Source organism: Phocoena sinus, chromosome 10 (assembly GCF_008692025.1).
Source record: "Phocoena sinus isolate mPhoSin1 chromosome 10, mPhoSin1.pri, whole genome shotgun sequence".
NCBI lineage: Eukaryota > Metazoa > Chordata > Mammalia > Artiodactyla > Phocoenidae > Phocoena > Phocoena sinus.
In genome coordinates, this window is record NC_045772.1 from 63,681,696 (window position 1) to 63,707,798 (window position 26,103).

Consider the following 26,103-nt stretch of genomic DNA (forward strand, 5'->3'; position numbering starts at 1 on the left):
GTTGATAGTCCGGGGCTCATTCCATAGATAAAGTGCCTCAATAACTACCTCACGTTCGAACTTAAACCCAACTTTCCCCGTGACCTTTAACCTAACCTGCTTCTAGATTTTAAATTTATTTTGAAGTTTGACCCTGACCCCTCTCCAAAGAATCCTTTGTGCTAGGACTTCTCTTTGGGATCTTTGTTGCCTTTGACCTCTTCCTTTTCCCCTGCGCAGTGGTTAAACCATTCCTGGTGTGATGGTCTGCCTGTCCTATCCCAGGAAGACCAGAGTATCCCTGCTCCCGCCTCCTTACTCCTGCCCTGATTGTTTGGCCCCAAGCCAAGCTCAGCTCTAAGCACTTAGTGGGAAGGCCTAAATACTATTCAAATAAGAGAAGAATGAAGGCTTCCCTGGTGGCGCAGTGGTTGAGAGAACGCCTGCTGATGCAGGAGACACGGGTTCGTGCCCCGGTCCGGGAAAATCCCACATGCCGCGGAGTGGCTGGGCCCGTGAGCCATGGCTGCTGAGCCTGCGCGTCCGGAGCCTGTGCTCCGCAACGGGAGAGGGCACAACACTGAGAGGCCCGCGTACCGCAAAAAAAGGAGAATGACACTGAAGAGGAGATAGTTAAAACCCAGTTTATTAGACCAGAGGCATGCGTCACCCATAGCCCTGCCTGCTGTTCTCCATCCGGAACACACCCTTTGGCCTTGCTCCTGCTTCCCTCTGGAGAAGTCTGATCTCTAAGGAACTCCTAGGAGCCAAGAGTTCCCGAGGATCCTATATCCTCACTCTCCAACTGCAGGCCAATGCACAGGTGACCTGCCACAGGTCTTGTTCTGGGGTTGGAGACTGAGACAGCTGGGCAGAGAAGGCCTGTGAAGGGGCAGGGCTCTGGCCTGGGAGGAATGCCTGGTGGAGGGGGCATGGCAGGTACTCTACCTCGCTGGTTTCCCTTTAAGGTAGGAAGGGAGGGACAGAACGGCAGAGCTTTCAACTTCCCCTCTAGGCCTGTCTCTTTCTTCCCACTACCAAACTGTACCTTACCAGAAAATGTAAGTGGTGGGCTTGGGTATTAAGTGAGCAAAGAGGCCTGGGCATCCAGAAGGAGGCAAAGGCCACTGACTGAAGACCTCAGCCTCTGCCTGTCAGCACCCCGCTGCTTCAGCTGCTGAAGTCATCAACCCACAGCTCCCTCTGTCTCTGCAGATCTCAATCCCATGGGTAGGGGCTGTCTCTGTAGCAACCCCCTTCCATGGGGAGGCCACAGTCAGCTAGGCAAAGGACATTGGGGTGGGTGAAGCAGGGGTGGGAATGTTAAGGCTGCAGGGAGGGCAAAGGGTACCCAGGTTGGGGAGAGAAGGTGAGGCCAGAAAGAGGCAGAGGTTGTAATTCACAGCTTCCTTTATGTCGCCACCGAGACAGTGCGAAGGTTACAATGCGCGTGTCGTCTCCTTGTGCTTCTTAGAGGGATGTGTGTACACAGTACAGACACCAGGGGAGAATCCAACTCTTTATACAGGCGAAGGCATTCAGAGACCAGGGAGGGGGTGGAAACACAGAAGGGGAACTTGGGGTGGGAGGGTGGTTCTTAGAGACAAGAGGGGATGAAGTAGAGACAGAGTCAGGGGAAAGTATATACAGAGATATAGCAATATAGAGTCTGTATCATATAGAAATAGAAAATGCAGATGAAGTTGTTGAGAGAAGCAAATGACGTTTCGGGAGAGTACTTGGGAGAGTTCCATAAGAAAATTTATGGATGTGGCCCTCTGCAGGGGCCCCTGGGAGAGGGACCAGTGAGGTTAGGCACCAGTGCCCCTCTCCCTGAGCTGGAAGCCAACCAGCTGAATCTTTTATGGGATGGCAGAGGAGGGCCGCCTCTTGGGATTTCTCTCCAGCAGCTCTGGGTGGGGGTGAACTTGTAGGTATCAGGATGTGGCCTACAGCACCAGGGCCACAGCTTGTCCCCAGTGCCACTTCTTCAGGGGATTCCCCACCCCTACCTCCCTAGAGACTTCACACTGTGTGAGGTGGTGGGGAGGGAACAGACACGACTCGGGATCCTGCCTGGAGACTTGGGGTTGGGGGCGGTCACTGGGCTGAGAGGGTCTCTTAAGGCTGGGGAAGCCCCCCCTACTAGCCCTCCCCTTCAAGGTACATTCTCTGGTGTGGGGCCAAATTCCAGACCCCGAGGATCCCCTCCACCCCCCACTGGGAGGGGGCTTTGGTGACTGGTGGCAGCAAAATGTAGGTGGACACGGAGATGACAGACAGCCAGACAGACAGAATTCAGGCTGGGAGCTGTGGGAGGCAGCATGGAGCAGAGAGGGGCAGCCTGAGGTCACTCGCCCCGTTCTCTCTTTCTAGTTTCTGTTTTAGATTAGTTTTGTTAAAAAAACAAACAAAAAAACCACAATGGGATAGAGGCAGGGAGAGGACTCTACGGTCAAGACTCCTTCCTCACCACAGACAAGAGGAAAGGACCGCCCAGGAGTGGGGGGCTGCCTTGGAGGGGGGAGTGAGTCCCCAGGGCGGGGCAGCTGGGGGCCCCCTTGCTCTCCTAGCCCTCCCCATCTAGGCCTTTGGTACAGCGGCCTGCGGGGCTCAGCAGGTAAAGTCCTCAAAAGTGCCTCGGGCCGGATGGTGAGGTAGGATGTTGGCAGCATACGTCATCCCGGCAGGATGGCCCCGGAGGCTCTCACACGGGTTCTGGGGGAACGGCACAGGACAGGCACTGGTTATCGTAAGGGCCACAGGTGCCGCTGGGGCATGGGGGAGGCAAAGGAGAAAAGGTGGCAAGGGGGTGGTCCTGGGGTGGTCGGGGAAGGGATGGGGCGGGAGGGCGCCCCTCTCTCGCTCCCTCACGTGTCTTTTGACGTCATCCAGGCTGAGGGCCACGCCCTTGTCCGCGCTGCTCCGTTTTGCCTCCTTCTGGCACTTCCCTCGTCTGCACAGCTTGTGTTTTATCACCTGGGAGGGAAGAGGGGAGGTGGGCAGGTGGGCGGACTTTAACCCCGCCCCTCCCGTGGCCCCGTGCAGGCGCCCCGCCCCCACTTACCTCGTAGGCGTAGTCGAAGAGCTCCAGCACAGTGAGGATGCTGGCCCCGATGAACAGACCCATCTGGCCTCCAATGTCACCTGCAGCGGGGCCCACAGGGAGGTCAGTGGGGTCAGGACACAGTGGGAGCGGCAGAGCTCACTGGGGCAGGGGAAGGCCCCTGGGGCTGGCAGGGGAGGAGGCCTTGTGGGACGGAGGTGAGCAGCCTGCTCCGGGTGGTAAAGTGTCACACCATGCCCATGGCATGGGAAGGGGACAGGTGCCATCAGCAGCTCACCCAGGAGTCCTGCGATCTCATAGGCCTTCTTCTGCTCAATGGTCTCATAGTTGAGGACTTCAAAGAAAATGTCCAGCACCAGGATGTTCTCCCTGCAAAGGGGTTGGGAGAGGAGACCTCGGATCAAGTCGCATCTCCGTCCCTTACTAGCTGGGTGACCTTCGCAAGTTATCCTCTCTGAATCTCAGTCTGCAATATCTATAAAACAAGATGCTGATGTGGATACCTGCCTCTTAGAGTGAGGATTAAACGCGATGGTGTAATTGAAAAGACGCTCCACGCACCAGCAATTGTGAGGTGATCCCAGTTACAGCAATGAGGATGAAGAGAGGAGGAAAGAAGAAGGGGTGCTTCTCCTGCTTGTTCTGGCTTGATCTTCCCTCCATGCCCACCTCAGACTCTTTGGTTGCCTCCCCCATGTTATCTCAGTTTCCTCCTGTCTGCCAACCCCCATCAGAGCCCGCCCATTACCCTTCACAGTCAGAGCCCTTACCCTATGTACTGCTCAGACTTGTTGAACTTCTTGGCCAGGTACTTGGCTGACGCTTTGCTGGGGATCTTGACCATGGACAGCTCCTTGCCATAGCGAGTCAAGTTGCAGGGCATTTCACACACACAGTACTCCTGGTCCTTCTCCACCAGGAAGTCTGTGCCAGCCAGGTGAGAGGTGCCAGTTGAGTGATGCCCTTCTGCCAGCACCTTCCCGACACGCACGTCCTGGCCCTGCCCAAAGGAGGCCTGAGCCCCCTCCTCTTTTTCTGACTTGTCCTTCACTTCAGCCCTGTGCCCACCTGTGCTGATCCTCACCCAGCCTCTCCATGGATATTTCTTAATCCTATATCTCATCCTCTCAGGGCCCTCCAGGGTCAACCAGCTGAGGTGCTGATGGGAGCAGATGAAGGCCACCCCTCCCAGATGACCCCTGTTCATTTTCCACAGGGGCCTCTAGAGATGCTATTCCCGGCCTTGCTAAAGTCAGACACAGGAGAGTTCAGGTGAAGCCTGATCCAGGAGTGATTTGAAGCTTCTGGGAGCTTGCTCTGAAACCCCTCTGCATATGGCTGGCAGCTCCTCCTTCCCTCCCGCAGACTTCCCTGGGACAGGGGCGCTCACCCAGGGCAGGATCTGCACATTCCTTGTACTGCTCTGGAGTGCAGTAGGGGGCATCCCCTAGAGAGGAGAAAAGACAGTGGTACAGGATGGAGATTAAAGGGGTCTTGTGATGCTGGTGGTACCAAAGGCCTAAAAGCTGGAAGCTGGGAGAGGGTGGGAGGGTAGGAATAGTCAGCCCCCAGTCTGTCCTGGAAGTGACCTACCCCAAAGTCCATACCCGCTGGACCCCTCTGACCCATCCCCATGGGTCCGGGCAGGAATTGAGGTCAGAGAGGCAAGAGCCATATGGGTATGGACTGGGGCTGGAACTGGGGTGGAGAGAAGCCAGCTGGTCTTGCTTGCATGTTGGCAGGAGGTTAACATGCATGGGGTGCTGGTGAGGGGCAGTGCAGGCTGAGGGGCCCAGGACTGTGTTTGGAACTTTGGGGCCTGACCTGGCATGTGCACCATGCGGCAGTTACAGTTCTCCACCAGGTAGCGGGTCTCACAGTCGATGCGGCAGGCGGTAATGCTGTAGGAGTCGAAGAAATCCAAGTCCATGGTAACAGCTTTGCAGGTGCCCCAGGGCGGGGGCAGGTAGATGAGCTGCTGGGAGAGCCGGGGAGCTGGGGGGTGTGGGGACTTCTCCCCGAGTCACCTTGGTGGACTTGTCTGACACGATGCAGAACTCAGGAGTCCTGCCCCCTCTCCCTGTGCAGCCTCTGAGGGTCTCCGAGTTTACGGAGCATCCCATCCGTTAGATCATTCATGCTCTGACTAGTCAGATGGCTACCCAGGCCCTAGCTCCCCTGTCCCTCCCATTACTGATTGCCCACCACTCCACCTCCGTCATGAGCTTCCAACCACCCACCCTGGGACCGGCCTCCTGTGGCCCTCTCACCCGCTGCTCTTGACAGGCCACGAAGGTCTGGAACCCTGGGGCTACACCAAAGCCCAGCTGGTCGATGAAGGGAGGTTCATCCTGACTGTGGATCTGCACTTTGATGCCCGCTTCGAAGGATGTCTCATCTAGGGGAATGAGAGGGCTGTGTGTTGGGAGGGCTTCTTACTCCCTAACCTCCTTCAGAGCTGGGGGCACCCTACCTCTCCTGAAATAACCACAACATACACTGAGACTGGGGGAGGGTAGTTAGTCCAAGGGCCCCTGGCCCATCCCCAGCCTCCTTCTGGGTTCACCAGCCCCGTGCTACCCTGATGACCCCTGAATCCTACATACTTCTTTTCTTACCTGGCTTCAGTTACGCATCTCGGTGTTTCAAATTATTTCTCACTGTCTCAGAGGCTCTCCATCTCTCCCCCTCCTTTTCTCCCTTCTCCCCCACGTCTCTCTGTCCCAAGGCCCCTGAGACCAGACAGACGGCAGGCAGCCCAAGAAGAGACGGAGTTATTTATAGAATGAGTGGTGGCCACGGATGGAAAGGGATGGCTGGTTACCTTGGAGAGTAACTGAGCCAGGAAGTGGGAGCCAGGGTAATGTGAGTGTGGCAGTCAGGTAGAGTGGAGGTGGAGAGGGCGAGATGCTGGGAGGATGCAAGGAGAGCCCACGGCCTGCCTCAGGCCCACAGAAGAGCCCAGGAGCCCCCCAACAGAGGCTGAGGCCCGGAGCCACAGGGAGGGGGGCCCCCCTGTGAGAGGCAACATACCGGTCTCCCCCCACACAGGCAGGTACTCGTCCTGCTGAATGTCCAGCATGATCTCCAGCCCATTGCCCGTCCCACCCTTCATGGTCTTCAGCCTGGGACGCCCATCTCGGCCAGAGTTGAACGTGTAGCACTTTCCGTACCGTGTGAAGACCTGGTGGGAGCAGAGCGGAGAGCCTGAGAGTCCTGCCAGTACCCTCTGCCCATCAGAGACTGTCTCCAGACCCTCCAACTGGTGGAGTTTCAACCCTTCAGGAATGACCCCTCCTGAGCAGCCCACTCTCCATTTGTTCTCCTTCTCACCCATTCTGTCCTTTTCCCTGCTGTGTGCCCTGGAAGGCTGATCCCTGTGGGGTGCACTGCCTGTGCTCCTTTGCCACCTGGATGGGCTTCGGGTTGGGTTTGACCAATGGGAGGTATCAGTAAAGGATCAGAGGACAGAAGGAGGGAGAGACCAGGGTATTTATCTGCAAATGTTCTCAAGGTGGCTTAGACCCTTTGTGACCACAAATTCTGCCAAGAGGGCTCCCTGCATAGCACTGTTGCCTCTTGGTGTTCCTTTAGCTTGAATATGACAATTTCCCACTATTTCTAGGTGCCTCAGTTCCCCTCATTGGTTTCCTTAACTCTGCCCACAACTCTATAAACAGTCCCTCTGTTAGTCTTTTCGACTAAACTATCCAAGTGTTAACCTTTTTCCCGCTGGGACCCTAACATACACACCTCCATCGTCTGGAGCCCCTCACTGCCTGGTCCCTCCTTGGGACCCTCTCCTCAGGCCCAGGGCCTTCTGAGACTTCTCTTCTCTTCTCCTGGATTTCACCCTGGGCATCTGGAATCCTGCTCTCCCCAAGACCAAGCTATGCTTTATAGTTTCCTCTGCCATTAGTCCCTTATGTCCATCACTGTTCCGTTATCACCAGAACCTGAACATCCAGGACCTGGCATGTTCATCAATGCTGGCGCAGAACTATGAGGGCTGCAGAAGGGATCTCAGCTCTGAGGACAGGCCCCCGACTCCATGCCACAGAGCAGCCCTTATTGCAGCCCTGAGTACACAGCCATGGAGAGAAAAGTGAACCTATTCTTTATGGCCCTTTCCCCACAGCTTCCCAGAATGCCTCCAGGTTCCCACAAATGGGGTGAGTGTGCTTCAACTACTGAGAGATGGTGACAGAGTCCACCAAGCAAGTCATGAGGTGAATACAGACACAGCCCAAAGAAAGAGAGAGACAGAGTGTCAGGCTAGACTGAACAGGGAGGCAGTAGGGGTTACTAGTCAATAGAGTCTTTGCCCCCTTCCCCCTTCCTAGAACAACCTCCTCCTTCCCCCTCTGGAAAAGAAAACCAGTGCTATCCCCCATTTTGTGGGTGAAGTCCAGAGAGGAGGTAGAGAGAGAACTCCTAATCCCCCAGCTCCACTACCAGGCTTTGTGGCTTTCAGCCACAGGGTCCAGGCTAGACACGCATCCCTGCCTACCTGCCTCCTGGGGATGTGAGGGGCTCCTGGTGGCTGAGGCCAGCTGGGAGCTGCAACCTTAAGCTGGCTCAGAGGGCTGTGCTGCTGGCCGGTGGGCTGTGCTGCCACCTGGTGGTGCTGCCTGAGAAGTGCCTGCTCTAGCCTTAGATTCGGAGAAAGCCAGGTTGACCCCTTCCTTGGTCCATGTTCCTCTACCTCCTGGCCTGTCCGAGGCCCAGTGGCCAAAACCTCCATGTTCCTGTCTGTCTGTAGTCAGTCCAAGATGCACTGATATGATGACACCCACCTGCCCCTGCACTAGGGAAAAGGTGGGGGACTGAGAGATGGGTGTATGGGAAGGGAAGGCCTGGCATTTGGCACTTGTAGGGGACAGAAGGGGACCTGTTGGGCCAGATGGAACTGGAAGCTGAACTGGGGAAAGGATGGGGTGCCGCTTGGTCCCTCAGCAGGGAAGGCCCTAGACTCTCCTAGTGAGGGCTTCCCCTGGGAAGAGGGTCCCTGGCCACTTAGAGCTGGAGGGGGAGTGGGGAGGATTTAGAGGAGGCCTGTTATTCTCCCTCACCACACACACACACACACACACACACACACACTAGGAGGAGCACAGGAAGACCACTTGAGGATGCTGCTAACAGGCATGCTGGGGTGGAGGGGGGATATCGCCAGCCCTCTGCCTCCCTTCCACACCCTTCTCTTGCACCTCCAGAGACCAGGGGGCACCTGCCCCAGCTCCAGTCCGGGGGTGATAGTCAACATTGTTAAGGCCAAGCATAGGCACCCACCACCAGATCAAAGGTGCTGACCCTGCTGGATCGCAGAGAGGTCTGGGAAAGGGCTGGACATGCTGGAGGATATTCAGGGAGACACCAGGGGCCTCAGGGAAGCAACTAATTACCAACTATGTGTTTCAAGAGTCTAACAGGGAGGGCAGTACTGGCACAGCCCTGGAAATAGAGCCCAGCTGCAGACCCTGGGGCTCCCAGGCAAGCTCTGGCCAGGCCTCTCTCACAGAGGGTGGGTGGTCCAGGTGAGGTGGGGGGGAGGCAGGATGGTTACCAGCCCCAGGAGGTGACGGTCAGGGTGAGCCATGGCAGACACTGTTGGGCACCCACTCACCACTGAGAAGTTGTGAGGGCCACAGGGCCCCCCGCAGTAGGAGCAATAGAGCAGCATGTCCTCCAGCCGGTGGCAGGAGCGATTGTAGAAGCGGTGCAGGTTAAAGGACTCCCCAGAGAAGGCCTCGGGCCCCGGTGGGGCGAGGGGCACCCCGGGGTCATCGCTTTCATCCAGCCCCAGCATGGGGGCCAGGTAGAGCAAGTCGGGGTAGCTGAGCTGGGACAGCCGCACGGCATTGGTGTTGCAGAGGGTGACCGCCGGGAAGGCCAGCTCCGTCGTGGCCACTTCATCTAGCAGAGTCACATGTGGGTAGCTGAGGTAATAGGCAACTCGATCCCCGACCTGGCACAAGAAGGCACCCAGTGCCAGGATAAAGGCCGCTGCCCACAGGGCCTGCCGTGGCCCTGGACCCCCTTCCACAAAGATGTGGCTGGCTCCATGAAGGGTGCAGCTGTTGGCAAAGGCCACCAAGTCCATCGGTAAGTCCCCCTCTCTGGCCCCCTTCCTCTCTGCCTCCTTTTCCTTCTCTTCTCCCTCCTCTTCCGATTCTGAGTTGTCCCGCTGTTGCCGCTGGTGGGGACCCCAAACATCTCCCAAGGGCCCTGGGGCCTCCTCTCCAGAGGAGAAGGACACAGAGCAGAAGATCTGGATGGGCATCTTCTCCAGGGGCTTCCTGGCACCGGGAGGTGGGCAGGAGAACGGGGGAGGAGGCGTGACCCTAGGCAGGGTCCAGCAGTCCTCTTGCCAGGTCTGTTCTGCCTGGATGGCCGTCCTCCCTTGCCAGGGCCTCTGTGGCAGTGTGGCTGAGGTGGGGAGGGGCTTAGAGAGGAGAGGAGGACCAGCCTGCCCTGTCAGGGAGGCGGCTGTCTGAGCCGATGAATAATTGATGGCTGTGGGAAAGGGAGTCCGATGGAGATGGAGAGGAGCGGACCGGAGCCCCTTTCCCTGTCACCAACTCCAGCAGGACAGACAGGGTCGAGGACAGAGTGGAAATGCCTGAAAAGCCCGAGGGCTCCAGGGGAGATGGGACCTAGCAGAGTCCTCTGCTCTCACTGCCACGACGTGGGCCAGCAAGGGTCTCTGCCCATCCCCCAAGACACACACCCTCAGGCTCCCTCTCACCCTCCAGTCCACCTGCCCCTCGCCTTCCCACCCCAATTCTGAGTCCTCTGCCCTCATTCCCACCTGGTCCAGTCATTCTTCTGAGTTATCTGAGCCCCACACTCTCTCGGCACCTCTAATTAGCCTCTAATTCTTCTCTAATTCCCCCTGACTTGGAATCTCCCCAATTATTTTATGGAGCCCCCCCACTTCTCCCTATACACCCTTACACTGCAGCTCCCCTCGAATTATTCCTCTGGTCAGTTCCCTTCTGATCACTGGGCTGACACAACTTACATTCAGTTACTTCCTGAACCCCTGGTTGCCCCGAACCCCTACGCTCTCCCTTGACCTCCGGTTTCCCTCCAGCCATCCCTGAGGCCATCGATCCTCCCCTGACCTCCACCCCCCACTCTACTTCAGTCCCCACCCCCCCCCACCACCACGCTGAGCTGCACTCCCTTCTGTGGCTTGGGGGGCAGCCCAGGTTCCATTAGCAGAGGGCTCTCACTGACCACAGACCCACTTATGGCCAGTTCCTGGCACTGGGGGGAGGCACCCTGTCTCTTGCAGCTGAAAAGCTTCCTGGTAGATCACCGCTCCCCCTCCCATCTTGCCCATCCCCTAACAGTCCAGGAGAGCAGGTGGAGGAATTCTCTTCTGGTGGGTGGAAGAAACTGAGCTCAGAACCGGTACAGGGTCCTGGGTCAGGTGGAGAGTGTTGGGAATAACCTGAGGTACCCCCAAACCCTCAGCCTCGCAGATACCCCCCAGCCCCTCAGTCTCTGAGGCCCCTCTCGCTCCCAGTTGATCAGTCCCTGCCCCCAGGCCCCTGGCCCCTCTGTGTACTCTGATTACTCAGGGCCACTGGTTGAGGAACTTGAGCCAGCAGCCAAGTCTCCAGGGCCTAGAAGGTGACCTGAGGGGAGGAGAGGAGGGGAGGGAGGGAGGGGAAACTATTAACCCTTCCTCCACAGAGCCAGAGGAGGACCAGTGGGGGTCAGACAAGTCTACTTGGGCCTTTCCATTCCTTAACCATCCCACAGCCCCAGGCTCCTGCCCCCCTCTCCCTCCCCCCTCCCTGCTCCCACATCTCTTCCCTCCTCCGTTTGCATACAGAGAGCCTGGAGTGTGTTGGGGATGGCAGGCACGGTGCCAGGTTCTATCAGAACTGGCTGATGTGGGACCTCTGGCCTCAGCTTTGCTGCCAGGGACACAGAGGCCCCGGAAGAAGAGCAGCCTTTGAGATCTGGTCCCTCTCCATCCTTATGCCATTGCCCTCAGACCAGTCTCCCACTCTTTTACCTAAACAACCGCTTCCCAGCTGGTCTCCCTAACTCCCTGCCTCCCTGCAGTTTCTCCCCATCTTTAGTCCATGCTATGTAATTCCGACCACCCTTCCGCATAAAGACCTTCTCTCACTCCCCAGTGCCTCTTGGTAAAATTCAACCCCCACCACCCAGGACCTACACAGCCTTGGCAAGTCACCCTCCAGCCTCACCTCTCCACCCCTCCACCCCACCTAGTCCAGGGTCCAGCATCCAGTCACCATGTCCTTCTCCCATTCCACAGACACACGAGGCTCACCCACAGTTACATGCCTTCCCTGGACTCCACCTGGAGAATTTCTACTCATTTTTCAAGACCCTACTCACAGGTTACCTCCTCCTCCGAAAAGTCTTCCCTGACTCCACAAGGCATAATTAGTGCCCACTCAGGGAACAGACTGAAGGGTCCAGTTCTGCTCAAGTCCCTTCAAGCATGAGTAGTGATCAGTAGCTCCTTAAGGACAGGGACTGTGAGAATGAAAGAGCAGGACCCGGGGCTTCCCTGGTTGTGCAGTGGTTAAGAATCTGCCTGCCAATGCAGGGGACACAGGTTCGAGCCCTGGTCAGGGAAGATCCCACATGCCACGAAGCAATTAAGCCTGTGAGCCACCACTACTGAAGCCTGTGCACCTACAGCCCGTGCTCCGCAACAAGAGAAGCCACTGCAATGTGAAGCCTGCGCACCTCAACGAAGAGTAGCCCCCGCTCACCGCAACTAGAGAAAGCCCGCGCACAGCAAAAATAAAATAAGTAAATTAAAAAAGAAAGAAAGAAAGAGCAGGACCCAGGGGCCACGTGGAGAAACAGGAACCAGAGATAAATCACTGCAGAGATGAGGAGAGACCTCCCACCTTCAGCTGTTGTCCTCAGGCTTCTCCTGTATGAATTGGTGGGTTCTTCTTCTGTTTCCTGTCCCGTGTGCATTTTCTTCTTGCCTACGGGACCTCAGCTCTTGGAGGGCTTTGCGCATCCCCAGGATGCGTTTCAGAGGTGAGTTCCAGACTTGGGTTGGAGGTGGGCCAGCCTAGGTTGAGGCTTGGGCTGGGAAAGCTGCAGCATGCGTCCCCACACCCACTAGAGGGCATCGTTGCCCTCCTGCAGCCTTTCTAGAAGAGGAAGTAGATTGGACTTCCAGAGGGAAGAAACTAAGGCTGGGAAGCTCCGGGTGCTTCGGCAGAGAGTAAGGTGTGCACACACGGAACAGCTTCAGAGGACAGCAAATCTGGTGTGGCTGGACACTTCTTCCCCACACGGACACAAAGACCTACACTGCACACCTACACAGCACTACACACAGACACACAGCCCTCTTGTGGGCAACGAAGACACACACACACACACACACACACACACACACACACACCCCAACTGCACTTCCTCCCTCCTCCATCCTCTAACATTCTCTCCTCCTCATCTCGATCTAGTAGACAAATCCACATTTTTCACAGTAATGGGGAGGTGAGGAAAGGATCAAGCAGCACACACAGACCCCGGAGCATATACAGAGGAGAAGTACCCAAGCAGACACGCTCGCAGAACAACACTCAATTTTGAACCCTCTATCCAAAGATGCGACCCCTCCCCACATCACTCCCTACCCAGTACGTCTCTTAAGCTGTGTGTGGCCACCCAGTGCTTTCTGACTTTCTCCACATCTCTTTCTGAACTCCGGTCTCCCCTCACATCTGTGGAATGTCTCCTGCTTTTCAACTGATGCCTCAGGGGATTCGTATACAACCCAGCAAAATAAGCAGGTTTGAGTAATTTCACCCCATTTGACAAATGAGGAAACTGAGGCACAAAGACCTGTTCAAGTCTCATGGAGAGCAAGTAGTAGGCTTGAGACTGGAAGTAGGTCATCCCTCTCTAAATCAATCCCTTCCTTCTTCTCCATTCTTTCACTTACCCATCAAATATTTCCTGAGTGTCCATGTGCTGAGGACATGTGGAGAACAGATAAGGGACTGGGTCCTTGTGGAGCTTATTATCTAATGGAGAGTTTTTTAAAATCACAAAAATAAATATTTAATTGCAACCTATGATAAGTGCTATGAAAAAAATAATATGGTTCCATAGAGGTGAATGACGGGGGGATCTGAACCAGACTGGAAACTGAGGAAGGTTTCTCTGAGAAAGTGATGTTTGAATTGCAATCTAAAGAATAAGGAGGAGTGATTAGGTAAAGGTCTGTGTGTGTATATGTGTTGGGGGGTGGGCGGTATTCCAGAGAACAGAGTCAGTGCAAAGGCTCTGAAAGGAGAGAGCTGAGAAGAAGAGGATATAGACGGAGAGCAGGCCCTTAGGGCCTTGAAGGCTGGGTAAGGATTCTGGTCCCATTCCCCATGGAAGGATTTCAAGTGATCAGAGCAGTGTTTTGAAGAGACCACTCTGGAGGAGCCCGAGGGATTTTAGAAGTCCTGTTAGGAAGCCACTGCAGCGGTCTAGGTGAGACATGGAGCAGTGGGGTGGCCTGGAACAGGGGGATGGAGTAGAGATGTCTGGGAGTCAACACTGGCAGACCTGGTAAGGGAGGCGAGGGAGATGGAGTGTCAGGGATGGTTTCTAGTTTGCGTACGTGGGTGAATGGCTCACTAGATCAGGAACGGAAGTACAGGACTCGTTTGGGAGCGAAGATGATGAATTTGGTTTGGTACATGCTGGTTTCTTGAGCCTTGGGGAGATCCAAGTGGAGACGATAAGTGGGAAATTCGCCACTGAACGGATGCTAAGAGGAGAGAGCCGGGCTGAGACAGACATTTGGCGGCTGTCGGTGTGTAGATGGTAATTGAAATCACGAGTGAAGATGAGACTGCTCAGGAATAGAATATAAAGTTTTTTTAGAAGAAAGAAAAATGGCCTAAAGCTAAACAGAGTCCTAACCTGTGACTTAACCACAGCTCCTAGTTACATACCCAAGAGAAATGAGTGCATATGGCAACCCAAAGACATGAACAGGGATGTTCATAGTAGATTTATTTGTAATAGCCCCAAACTAGCAAGAGTAGAATGCATAAACAAATTGTGCTCTATTTACATAAGGCAATACTACACAGCATTGAAAAAGCACTAACTACTGCTATATAAAACGAGACTGAATCTCACAGACATAGTCATGGCAAAAAAAGACAGACACAGACATGTATACACTGCACGGAGGATACATATAGTCTAGGAGGTTCAAGAACCGGTGAAACTTATCTCTACTGACAGAAGCCTGAATGTGGTTAATTCCTATGGGGTAGTGTTGACTAGAAAAGGGCCTGAAGGAACTTTCCAGGACACTAGAAATGTTTTACAATTTTATACCAGTGTAAATACATACCGATGTAATGTGTAAAATAGTACATTGTAAGATACACCAATGTAAAAATATACTAATGAAAAATTCATCAAGCTGTTCCATTAAATCACAGCCGCACAATTTAAGAGAAGAGGAAAACTTGGGATTGAGACTTGAGCAGTGCCAACATTTAATGGCCAAGTGGAAGAGCATGAACTGGCACAGAGGCAGGAGTGGCTAGACAAAGGAGGAAAATCAGGAGAGTACCGTTGTTAGGAAAGAGAATAGTGCAAAACAGAGGTGGTGGTCAAACATTCTGAATGATTTTGAGACATCAAGGATAAAAAATGGTTGCGGGTTTTGGAAATATGGAGGTCACTAGCGGCCTTAGCGAGAACCATTTTGGTGGAGTGCTGGGGCCGGGGCAGGAAGGCCGCCCGAGTGGATTAGAGAGTGAGATGGAGATGAGAAAAAAATGGAGACAGTGGAATCTATACATCAATTTTAAGAATTTTGTCTGTGAAAAGAAATAGATACTGTGGGAGCTGGAGGGGGCTGTGGAGTTGAGAGACGTTTGTTTATTGGGTTTTATCTTAACCTAAAGCCTGGTACCTAGTAAGTGCTCAATAAATATTAGCTGTCATTATAGATATACATTTTTAAAAATTTTATTTATTTATCTTTGGCTGCGTTGGGTCTTCATTGCTGCGCGCGGGCTTTCTCTAGTTGCGGCGAGCGGGGGCTACTCTTCACTGTGGTGCGCAGGCTGCTCATTGCAGTGGCTTCTCTTGTTGTGGAGCACGGGCTCTAGGCGCGTGGGCTTCAGTATTTGTGGCTCGCGGGCTCTAGAGCACAGGCTCAGTAGTTGTGGCGCGCGGGCTTAGTTGCTCTGTGGCATGTGGGATCTTCCTGAAGCAGGGCTGGAACCCGTGTCCCCTGCATTGGCAGGAGGGTTCTTTTTTCTTTTTTTAGAAGCCCGGTCTTTTCTTCTCAATGTCATGGTAAATCCCTTAAAGCTGACTTGGGCTGATTCTTATCTATGAACTTCACAGTACCTGGGAATTTACCCAGTAAGATTTCAGTAGCTGTGTCTCCTCTGTGTGCAGGGAACAAAATCAGGCATTTCCACATGGCCAACTGCCTCCGCGCAGTTGGTCCAGGCTGGCAGGGCAGGTGGGTTCTTCACTGCTGCGCCACCAGGGAAGTCTCTATAGCTATACATTTTAAGATGGGAGAATCTTAAGCATGTTTCAGTGTCAATCGGAAGGTTCCACTGGAGAGGGAGAGACCGACTACAAAGGAGGGAGAGGCAGAATCTTTAAGGTAAAATTCCCATAAAGATAGAAGGAGATCAGATGGTAAGAATAGGTTGAGATTTCAGCCTAGAGAAGATGGACGTTCCCCTCTGGGGGCAGGTACCCAGAGAAGCGGGGGAGATCTTGTCTGAGACTTCTATCTTCTCTGTAAAGTGGGAGGTGAGGTCATCTGCTGAGGGTGAGAGGGGGGCTAGGAAGGGTGGTGGTTTGAGAGGCGTAGAAAAATTTACAGTAATCACTGGGGAGAGCGAGTTGACGGGAAAACACAGTGGGGTTGCCAGGGCAGCACTGGCATGTTGATCATGAACACAACGTGATTCCAACCATGTGACTTCCTCTGGTAGAGAGTGGCTGAGGAAGCCAGTGGTGGGTCCATCTAAGGTTGGGACTTGGCCAAATGGTGCAATGAAGAGGCAGAGAAGTTACAAGATGGTGTGCTCAGACTGAGGCTGGGGTTCTTCTCTTTCGCATCCTTTTTTTTTCCCTTCCTGCCTCATCACACCACCTCTTTACAGAGCATGGGCAGCTGGGGAGCCGGGCACCCTCCTCCACCACACATCCCTGCTCCTATGGTCACACACGAAGAACCCGGGCTTAGAAGATCTGAGGTCAAGGCACCCACTCTGTCATTTACTGGCTGTGTGGCCTCAGGCAAGTCATGTAACACCTCTGAGCCTCAGTTTCCTCATCTTTCAAATGAAGATATTAACATCTTCCTGCCTCCCAGAATTATGAGGATCACAGGAGCTAAAGTAAAGGGAATTTGTAAACTGCAAAGCGTGACAGAAAGAGAAGATTAATTTGGCGGGTATGTGCTCTGCGTGGGGCCAGAGGTTCGTGGGCACACAAGCTCTCTCCTGCAGACACATGAAGAGAGCTGTGTGTGCCCCGGTGCACATCCATCCCTGTGTCCACGTCACACCCTAGTCCACGTCTGCATTCTCCCACTCTCAGACATGCACAGGGAGGTGCACATGTGTGCTTGCACACCTGGGGCACACGTGTAGTATGTGATGAGGAAGCCTGAGTTGGCTGCTCTCCATGGTCAAGGCCACTGCAGCAGTCTCTCCCCGAGGGATGTTCCCAGGCAGGCACGAAGAGCCGACACACCGATCAGAGACACTCGATACTCAGCTACACAGCCCAACCTCCCAGGCCTCCAGGACTGTCAGCCACATCGAGGGGGTGCAGATGAGAGGAGTGGGAAAGGGTTTTCTTTCCAAGAATTCATAGGAGCTCAGAAAAATCACAACTTGCCCTCCCTCTCCCTCAGGAGTGGCCTTAGACAGCCTGGAGTGAGAGTCTCTGTCCTTAGAGCTTCTTTTTTTTTTTTCCTTAGAGCTTCTTAAGGGAACTTTCCCTCAAGGTGACTACACCTCAGTTTCACGTTTGTTTTAAAATTTTCCACGAGGAAGATGTCTGATGCATGTGTCCAGGAAACGGTACTGCACACCCATTCTACACATGGGCCAGCGGGGGGGCTTAGCCAGAGTGGCCCAGAGGCTGAAGGACAGGCTGCCCCTCGGCAAAGAATAATTTACAAATCCATTTACAGCCCCCTTTGCTCACAGGAAGTTGAGCCTAGAAGCTGAGAAATGGAGCCAGATGAAACTATGCCCAAAATAGAACCCAGGAGTCCCAGACGCATCCTCCACCCAAACCAGGCTCCATTCTCCTTCGAGCTGTCTCCTTCCCTGCTTTGCCTCCCAGAATCCCCACACCAGAGTTCTGACCAGAAGGTTCTCAGCCAGAGGGTACAGACATACTGGGTACAGACATACAGTAAGGGAAGGCTTGTGCCTCGGGAACCTGACTAAAGACCATGACCCTTCCTGGAGAGAACTAGACTGGTCATCAGCTGGGAGAGGCTGGGCTGGGGGAGACACCACACATTCTGTAGAAATGAAGTTTCTCTCTTTCTTTCTTTTAGGCTGCGCCGCACGGCTTGTGGGATCTTAGTTCCCCAACCAGGGATTGAACCCGGGTCCTCGGCAGTGAGAGCGTGGGGTCCTAACCACTGGACCGCCAGGGAATTCCCAGAACTGGCGTTTCTGAATAGCTGAGCTGGGCTGGGGAGACTGGAAGGACCCCACCTAGATGTGGAGGGTCCTCTCATCCCTGGCACGTGATTCTCTGCTCCGAAGCCCTTCGGCTTCCCTTAGTACCACCCTCCGTACTCTGAGCCTCCCGGGAGTACTGCACGTGGCTCGAAGCTCCTGAGGGCAGGGACAGGCTCCGCCTGTTCACCGCCGCCCCCTGGTGCCCAGCACGAGGCTTGGCACTTTCAAGGGCCTCTGTCGGTGACGGGAAGAAGGAATCAAGTGGAGCTCGACACTCCCACCCCCAGCCCCTCGTGCCTACTATTCAGTCTCCCTCACCATCCCCCAGGAATTGAAACTGCCTTCCACAAAGTTGAAGCATGCTCCCAATCCGGCTCCACCCACAGCAGAAACGTTCTGACCTCTGTGCAGGCGCCCCCTCTGCTTCCTGGATGCACACCACGTGCAGTGGCGGCCCTACCACGGAGCTCTCCGCAAGCTGGGACCGGAGAAAGCCCGAGGCTTCGAAGCACTACTCTGCCCACCCCTCCACTTCCGGCTCCGCCCCCAGAGCCGCTTACTTACATCAATTCCCTATTACTTTAGCCAACAGCCGGAGGTCAATTAACTGAGAGTAGCCTCTTAGCTGACTGCAGCCTGGGACAGGGGCAGAGTCAGAAACGGCAAGGGATGGGGGAGGAGAGGGAGGAGGTGAGAGAGGAAACTGAGTCACCTGAGGGAGGGGGGTGTGTGTGTGAGAGAGAGAGAGAGAGAGAGAGAGACCCCAATGCAGGGTCCCCTGGATTCTTGCAACTGGCTCTACTCCAGTCTCCTTCCAACCTCAGGCACTTCTGAGGGAGGGAGGGAGGGAGGGAGAGAAGGGAAGGGTAAGGCTGGAGGAGGTATCCAAGAGTGGCTAGGGCAGGGTGCCCCTCTTCCCACGCTAACCTCTCCACTCCAGCCTCTCCTATCCCTCTGCACCCCCTGCATGCTCCCCCGTCCACACCCCACGACAACCCCACACAAAGAGCGCCGGGCTTCTGGGTGGGGTAGCCCCAAACCCTCCTTTCTTCTCTGTGTGTAGCAGTGTGGGCAGCCCTTCCCTTCAGCAGCCCCTCCACTCCCTGCCTAGCTGGAGGGAACAGACCCAGGTAGTGAGGTCGGGCCCTCCCCAGGTCTGAGCTGCTGTGGGGTGGTGTGATGAGGGGTGTCGGTGAAGGGGCAGAGCCGGCCCTGGGGATAAGGAAGCTCCCACTGCTAGTCCTGGCTCTCCCTGGGACCTGCCATCCCTGGCTGTTCTTGTTTAAGATGACCTCTCCCTCCAACTTCTGGGTCTCAGGATCACCCTTCTTTGCTATCAGCATCTTTGCTATCAGCATCTCACCTCCTCCAGGTGCTCCAGAAGATTCCAGAACACTGGGGGGATTTCTTTGCCCACCTCTCCTCTGGGAGATTGCCCCCACTCCAGGGTCCCCTGGACTCTTGTCCTCCTATCCCTTGTCCCCCAATTCCATCCTCTCCTGAGAGAATCCTATCCCCACTGCATACCCACCCCCAGGATTTCCATTCTCTGCCCTCCCCTTCCATCCCTTCCAGGGTTCAGAAATGAATTCCCACTTCTCTCCCCCAGGCAAAGGCTCTGGGACTCAGCTGGAAGAGGGGGTGGCACAGGGCAGACTAGGCCACCATCTGCCAGCCCCCTCCCCTTGGTGCTGTTCAGAATTCAAGCCACATCGGAGCTCCCACTGCCAGGGACAGATAAGGTGCAGCTGGAGGCTGGCACCAGCTGCGACTATGCTCACCCCCCCGACACCCCACCCCTACCCAGGCTTCGGCAGACAGCTGCACCCCCGGGCCCCCTCCATGGAACCCCTATCCTGCCTTGGCCTGGCTGGCCTCAAAGCGGGGTGGGAGAGTGGAGCCTCAGACCCTGTTGCCCTGGCAACCAAGCACCCCACCGAGAAGGAAAAGAGGAGGGAAGGGGGGCCTGTGGGTGGGTCTTTGGTAGCTCTTTTGGTAGCTCAGGAGAGAGCTACTGAGGCCTACCCATTTTGGCTGCTGGGGGGATACCCTTCCCATTGCCCTCTGCCTCTTCAGTCCCAAAGTGTTTTCAAACCAGTTTCTCCCAGATTTAGCCCAGGTTCCCCCCACTCTCCCAAGCTGACTCAGCCACAGCTGGGGGATGGACCTGGCCAAACACCTCTTGGACCACGTTCATCCCCTGAGGTTCAGCTGGATTCAGAAGCACATCTGTGGGGAATGCGTGTCGATGCTGACCCCCACCATGGGAGCTGAGGTGTCTAAGGGACCAGAGGATGCCCTTCCTATGCCCCCTGCACTGTCCTCCAGGAGCAAGATTCCTATTGTTGGATGATGGTCGCACTTGGAACCCACAAAAGAGTCCACATGTGCCTGTGCACACTCTATTTTGCAAACACTTTGAGCTGGACTCAGACCCCAGTTAAGAACCTCTGCTCTCAAGGCAGCAGGAGATGCCAAGATGGTCTCCCCTAAGCTCTGACCTGAGAGAGAGATGTTTTCTGTCAGTGCCTCATCTGTCCAGGGGCTAGACACACGCCTCGTGTCCTAGCACAGACCAGCAAGGATGGAGAGGCAGATGTTAACTATGGGACGAGGGAGAGGAGAGAGAAGGTGAAGTGTCAGGGAAGGGATATCTGTGCCCCTTAGGACCAGGGAGCTGGAGCAGAGTGCCAGCGCTCTTCTTCTCCACCAGGGAGATGTCAGACATGGACTCACAATGAGACTCCCATCTGTGTAGGGACATCTCTTATGGGCAGAGTAGAAAGGGGATGTTGAGGTCAACCTGAGAGGGCAGAAGGAAGGTCTGAGAGGTTTGGGTCCAGCTACATTCAGGGTCAGGCCTTTGACATGGGCTCAGAGACAGCAAAAACCTGGTCCCTGACAACCCAGAACCAAGAAGTGCCCGTGTTGGGCCTGTGGGATCCTAGCCATGTATTTCTTCCCCAGCAAGAGAAAGAACTCACACTGCTCCAGAACTTTGTGAACCAATCATATCTCCATCTGACTGTGTAGGGTTGTCCCCTCAGACAACATGGACCAATCACATTTCAGGGTCTCCATTTCCATGAACCAAACATCACCGCTTGGAATCTGTCTGGATGTGAGGGACAGATGGAGCCTCAACTGTATACTTTCTATGAACTCCACTTTGTTCCTTAGCACCTTCCCAGGTCGAGCCAAGCAATTCCCTTCCTCATCCAAACACTACAAACCATTCAATCTAATGGGTTTTCTCTATCTTTCTTGATGGTTCCTTCTGCTTGCGTGTGGGGTATGCTGCAGAGGAGGAGGGCTCTGGCTTTCACTTCCACCATCAACTACAGTTCTACTACCCTTGAGAATATAGTTGGTGAGCCTGGGAGCCCTTTGGTCTTGGGCCCTGGGGAATCCAGCATTCTCCTGTTTTGAGGAAGGAAAAGCGGGAAGGAAATGATTCTTGCAGCATGCTAAGCTCCCTATGAGCTTGGCTCAGCAAGGACCGTGGTCATGTAAACTTCGTCCAGCAGTATTGACAGAGGCCCATGAAACTGGTCTCAGATAAAGGCTTAAAGAGATTGGGAAGTCGTGTGTAACTTCAGCAGGAAAAAAACAAGCATAACTGTGGTTCCAGCCTTTCTACACAAACAAATGCAGTTCATGCTCCCATAATGCTAGGGAGGCAGCAAGCGAGTGTGGGAGAAAAGGGGAGGATCTGAGAGTGGAGAACTGGGGGCAGGTATGGACAGAAAAAGAGTCCTAGGGGAGCCTGGGTTTTCAAGAGCAATTTCCAGAACTGGAAGTGGACATGACGACTCCAGGGTCAGCAGTATTAACGCAAAGAGCACACTGCGTTGGGACTGAATGAGACATGAGTTCTAATCCTGCGTCTGTCACTAACCAGCTCTGCGAGCTCGGGCAACTCATTCTACCTCTGTGTCTCAGCTTGTTAAATAGAGATAATATGACTATTCATCCAGGGGATTGAAGGACAGTCTAGAAAGCATTTGGAAGAGTTCCAAGCATCACCCTCACATTTGGTATACTTTTGCATACATGGCTCCAGGTCCTCTGGCCCCTTTCCACAGTCCCTGCCTGTTTCTAACCCACCAAGAACCGGTATGACTTGCCCATGATCACCTGGCACATGAGATGCCAGTCGGTTCCCCTAACCCTCCCTGGGGTGCTGGCTTTGAGGCAGCCCCGTCTGTGTGTGGAGGGTATGAGTATCTGTGGGGCATTTCCATTTTAAGAAGCAGTCTCCAGTTCAGCCATGACTGTGTACCCCAAGTCATCTCTTCTTCCTCAGACCCTGACTCTGTGGGTTGGCAAGGGGGGAACCCAATCAGACAGTGTGTGTGTGTGTGTGTGTGTGTGTGTGTGTGTGTGTGTGTAAAATGGCTGGGGTAGGGGACGGGTGGCACAGAGAGAATTACCTGTCCAGTTTTTTAAGAGAAAACTTCCCTTACTTCCCATGTTTCATGGTGCTTCTCAGACTTTAATTCAAACTACTTGAGGATTTTGTTAAACTGCAGGTTTTGATTCAGTAGGTCTGGGAAGTGGGGTAGCAAAGTCCTACATTTCTTTCAAGTCCCAGATGATGGTCCTTGGATCTCATTTTGAGTAACAAGGCTGCAGCTTACCCATCACCACCCCCAGCTCTGACACCTGTGGCCCAGAAGGTAAGCTTGATGGGGTCAGGGGCCCTGCCAGGCTGTGTGTGTGTGTGTGTGTGCGTGTGTGTGTACGCGCGTGCACACTATAGGCTCTCTTTCCTGCCATCATGGACACAAGGCTGAAGCCGAGGACCTCACAAAGAGCAAATGCGTCCCTGAGCTGAACAAAGTACCCCCCTGCCAGAAGCGAACCCTAGGGACACACAACTTCCTCCCCAGAGGTCTGCCCGCTCCTAGTCTCCTCCTCCTCTGGGGGCTGGCTGACTCACACCCCACACCAGCCAGGGGGCTCACTCACCACCTTGAAGTCCTCAGCGCTGCAGACCTCCCCCCTGAAGTGGCAGGAGAGCAGCATGTCTCGAATGTCGTGCCCCGCACGGTCGTAGAACTCGCGCATGTTGAAGGGCTTGGGCTTGAAGCTGCGGAAGTTGGCCTTGTCCTGCAGTATCTCCAGCTGCTTTTCATCTGCCATCTGTGTGTCTGGTATCTCATACCTGGAGCAGGGTGGGGTGTGGTGGGGGTGTGAGCAGTGCATGGATCGGCAGGACCTTCAGTTCCTGCCTCCATCTGGCCTCCGGTGTCCCATGCCCAACCTTGCGGGTAGGGCAGCATCCAGCCCTGGACAGAGGCATGAAAGGAGAGCTGGGCGGTGTCTAGAGGATCTGCCCCGTGGGGTCTGAGAAGGCAGAGGATGGCAGTGGCTGCCCAGGGGCTGGGCATCTGAGCACGTGGGTGAGCATGGGTGGGCAGAGAGATCAGGGCAGGCACTATGGCTTTTATAGCATAGTTTCTACCCTTTAAAGATGGTATGCCCGGATCCCCCAAGGGAGGAGAATATCGAGACATAGTGGCGGGAGGGTGGGCAGAGATCACTCCAGGGAGTGTGGCCATGTCTCACAGCTGGGGTCAGAGATTGGGTGCCCTTAATTGAGTGCTTGGCAGTACCCCGATCTCTTTGCTGTGAGTGGCAGGTTTGGGGGGCTGGAGGGCTGTATGGTGGCTTAGAGAGGAAGCACCCTGACGGAGGGTCTGGCAGCCGGGATGGGTAGGAACCTCCCACCTGTTGTTGAGCAGAGCCAGCAGCTCCCCGGCGTGGTACAGGTCATTCTTGGAGACTTGGCTAAAGCGGAACTCGTTGAGGTTGCACAGCGTGACAGCAGGGAAGGTGAGCTGGGAGGCAGCCACCTCGTCGAGCTTGGTGACGTGGTGGTAGTGGAAGTAGTACTGCACACGCTCGGTGCACACACACAGCAGCACAGCCAGTGAGCCCAGGAAGCAGAGGGCCCAGAGCGCCCGCTTCAGAGACAGCCGCTCGTAGGAGAAGATGTGGGCCAGGCCGTGCAACGTGGAGCTGCTGGCGAAGGCCTGGATGCTCACCGGCTGGACGCCACCCACCTCCTCCTCCTCAGCCTTCAGTTCCATCCTGGCCGAGGGGATCCTGGGGGAAGGGGGTGGGGGAGTCTGTCATGGTCCTGGGATGAGAGTACACACAGCATCCCTCCAGATGTGTCCATCCCCATCTCCAGAGGTCACTGTCTCTGGTGTGCAAGCCCAGAGATGGCTGGCTGGGGGACACACTCTCAGAAGAGGGTTCCTCCAAATGCAGGGGTTTGGGAGTCAGCCTAGGCCAGGAGAATGCTCTCCCAGGGAAGACTCCCAGGCCAGGGGAGACCCCAGATGCAGTCACCCGAGGGTGAGAGGGAAGTCCCAGTGCTCCCCCAGGCAGGCACAGGAGTTTCCTCCAGATGTGGGGTCACTCTGGGACGGGAATGTCCACCCATCCTGGACAGGAAAACTCCCCCAAATGGGCTGATCCCGGGGTCAAGAGTTCCCGGTCAAGGGTGTCCCCAGGACTGGGCTTTCGCCCCCATGAGCTAGACCTGGGCCAGAAACCCCCCAGGCAGGTGGGGAGGGGCCCAGGGAGGTGGGGAGGAGCCCACCCGAGTCCTCACCTGCGGGTGTCTCCGGTTCTCTGAACGGCGCAGGCTGTATGTGTGCATGTTTGGGGTGGGGGTGGGGTGGGGGCAGAGGGCAACCCGAGGTGGCTGCACAGAGATGGGGGCGCGGTTCCCTCTGACAGCGAGCTGTCCCCGCCCCGGACGCCCCCCCACCCCATTCTAGCTTCTCGACGCAGCCAGATCCCCTGCTCGGCCCCCGCCCCCCTCCCCAGCCACTGAGCCACCCCAGAAGCTGGGGAAAGCTAGAGGGGAGGAAAGTCCCGGCTTCGGGGCGCTGGGGAGTCCCGCAGCCAGAGGAGGGGGAATCGGAGACCCACCTGAGGGGGATTCGGGAACCCGGCAACCGGCGGCGGGTCCTGGGGCGCAGGGCCAGACGCGGGCTCAGCGGCTAGCCTCGGAGGGGCTCATGGCCCGGAGCGGGAGCCGGCGGCCGCCGCGGCACGCCGCGCAGAGCCCTGCAGGGAGCGGCCCGCCCGGCCCGGCTCGGCTCGGCTCCGTACGCCCGCCGCGCGCGCTCCCTCGCTCGCCTCGGCTTGGTCCGCCCGGGCTTGGCGTGGTGCGCGGTGTGCGGTGCTCTCAGCCCCGGGATCTGCAGGGATCCATCGTCCGGCCGGGAGGCGGCGGGAGGGGAGGCAGAGGGGGAGGGGAGAGGGTGCGCGTGCGCGCCTACGAGTGTCTGCGAGGCTGTCTCTGGGCCGGTGTGCGCGCGGGGCCCCCGGACCGGGGAACGGGATCGAGGGCTCCCCCCGCTGTCTCGCCCCCTCCTCCCGGCCGCTCTTGGCGGCGCTGCCTCCCTCGGTCCCGGAGCCGTCCCCCTGCCTGCGAGGCCCTATGGCTTGTGTGTGACTGTGTGTGGTTTGTCTGTGTGTGTGCGCGCGCGCGCGCGCGGGGGGGAAGGTGTCTGCCCCCAGCGTCCCCCTCCCTGCGCTGTCTCCTTCGGATCGATGCTCCTGCCTCTTGCTGCTGCTTCCTCTGGTGGCACGCGCGCGCGCGCGCGCGCACACACACACACATACACACACACACAGAGGCAAGCTCCGAGTCACACTTGACTGATTCAAGCACTTGCCCGTGTGGAGACACACACACACATATACAGACCAGAGTCACACCACGTCACTCACAGCCCCACGCGCCTCCCACAGACACCCACACGGCCCAGAAGCCTGGCCCACAGGGCAGGAGCTCGAGAGCTTACAAGTATTCACCTGCGCTTATCCCTGCTCCCCACCTACATGTGACACTGTACACACATGTATATATATAAACAAACACGCAGCCTCCGCCACCCAAACCCCATCCTTGTAGCCTTGGCCTTGCCTTGGGGAGGGCGGGTTGGCAGCTCCTCACTGCCAAACCTCTAAAGAAGGAGCAGAGAGAAGGAGGGAGAAACAGCCAGAGGTGAAGGGAAATTGGACTGAAGTCGAGAAACAGGGAAAGGGAAGGGAACGCGGGGCGGGGAGAGGGCGTAGGGTTGGGGGGAGGTGGACAGGATGAGGAAGGGATGGAAAGGGGAGCTGTACTCAGGGATGGAGCTGAATTCTGAGGCACTGAGACCAGGCCTGGGGGTAGGGGTGCTTCTCCTCTAGCTCGCACCTCTCTCCTCCTCCTCCCTCTCTAAGAGGTCTTGGGGGGCCCTCCCTATCCAATTAACAGAGAAGGAACAATCAAAGGGAAGTTGTTAATTTGCTGATGCTCATTAGGGGCTCTTGGCA

At 55.7% G+C, this 26,103-nt stretch overlaps 1 protein-coding gene across 3 annotated transcripts; it reads right to left on the reverse strand.

Annotated features, from left to right (window-relative positions):
- Window positions 1-598: 598 nt before the first annotated feature.
- Window positions 599-25,021, reverse strand: ASIC1 (acid sensing ion channel subunit 1). Of its 3 annotated transcripts, none has more exons than XM_032645745.1 (12): window positions 24,706-25,021; window positions 23,491-23,868; window positions 22,729-22,924; window positions 6,080-6,230; window positions 5,317-5,444; window positions 4,871-5,021; window positions 4,437-4,493; window positions 3,817-3,970; window positions 3,324-3,415; window positions 3,047-3,126; window positions 2,854-2,958; window positions 612-2,697 (listed from the first exon to the last, which is right to left on the reverse strand). In XM_032645745.1, the coding sequence occupies exons 2-12, from the start codon at window positions 23,850-23,852 to the stop codon at window positions 2,593-2,595; spliced, it is 1,581 nt and encodes a 526-aa protein (XP_032501636.1). In that variant the 5' UTR covers window positions 23,853-23,868; window positions 24,706-25,021; the 3' UTR covers window positions 612-2,592. The 3 variants fall into 3 exon arrangements, with proteins under 3 accessions (XP_032501635.1, XP_032501636.1, XP_032501633.1); XM_032645742.1 differs by having other exon boundaries at window positions 3,180-3,415; XM_032645744.1 differs by lacking the exons at window positions 22,729-22,924; window positions 23,491-23,868; window positions 24,706-25,021 and adding an exon at window positions 8,673-9,329 and having other exon boundaries at window positions 599-2,697.
- Window positions 25,022-26,103: the final 1,082 nt, after the last annotated feature.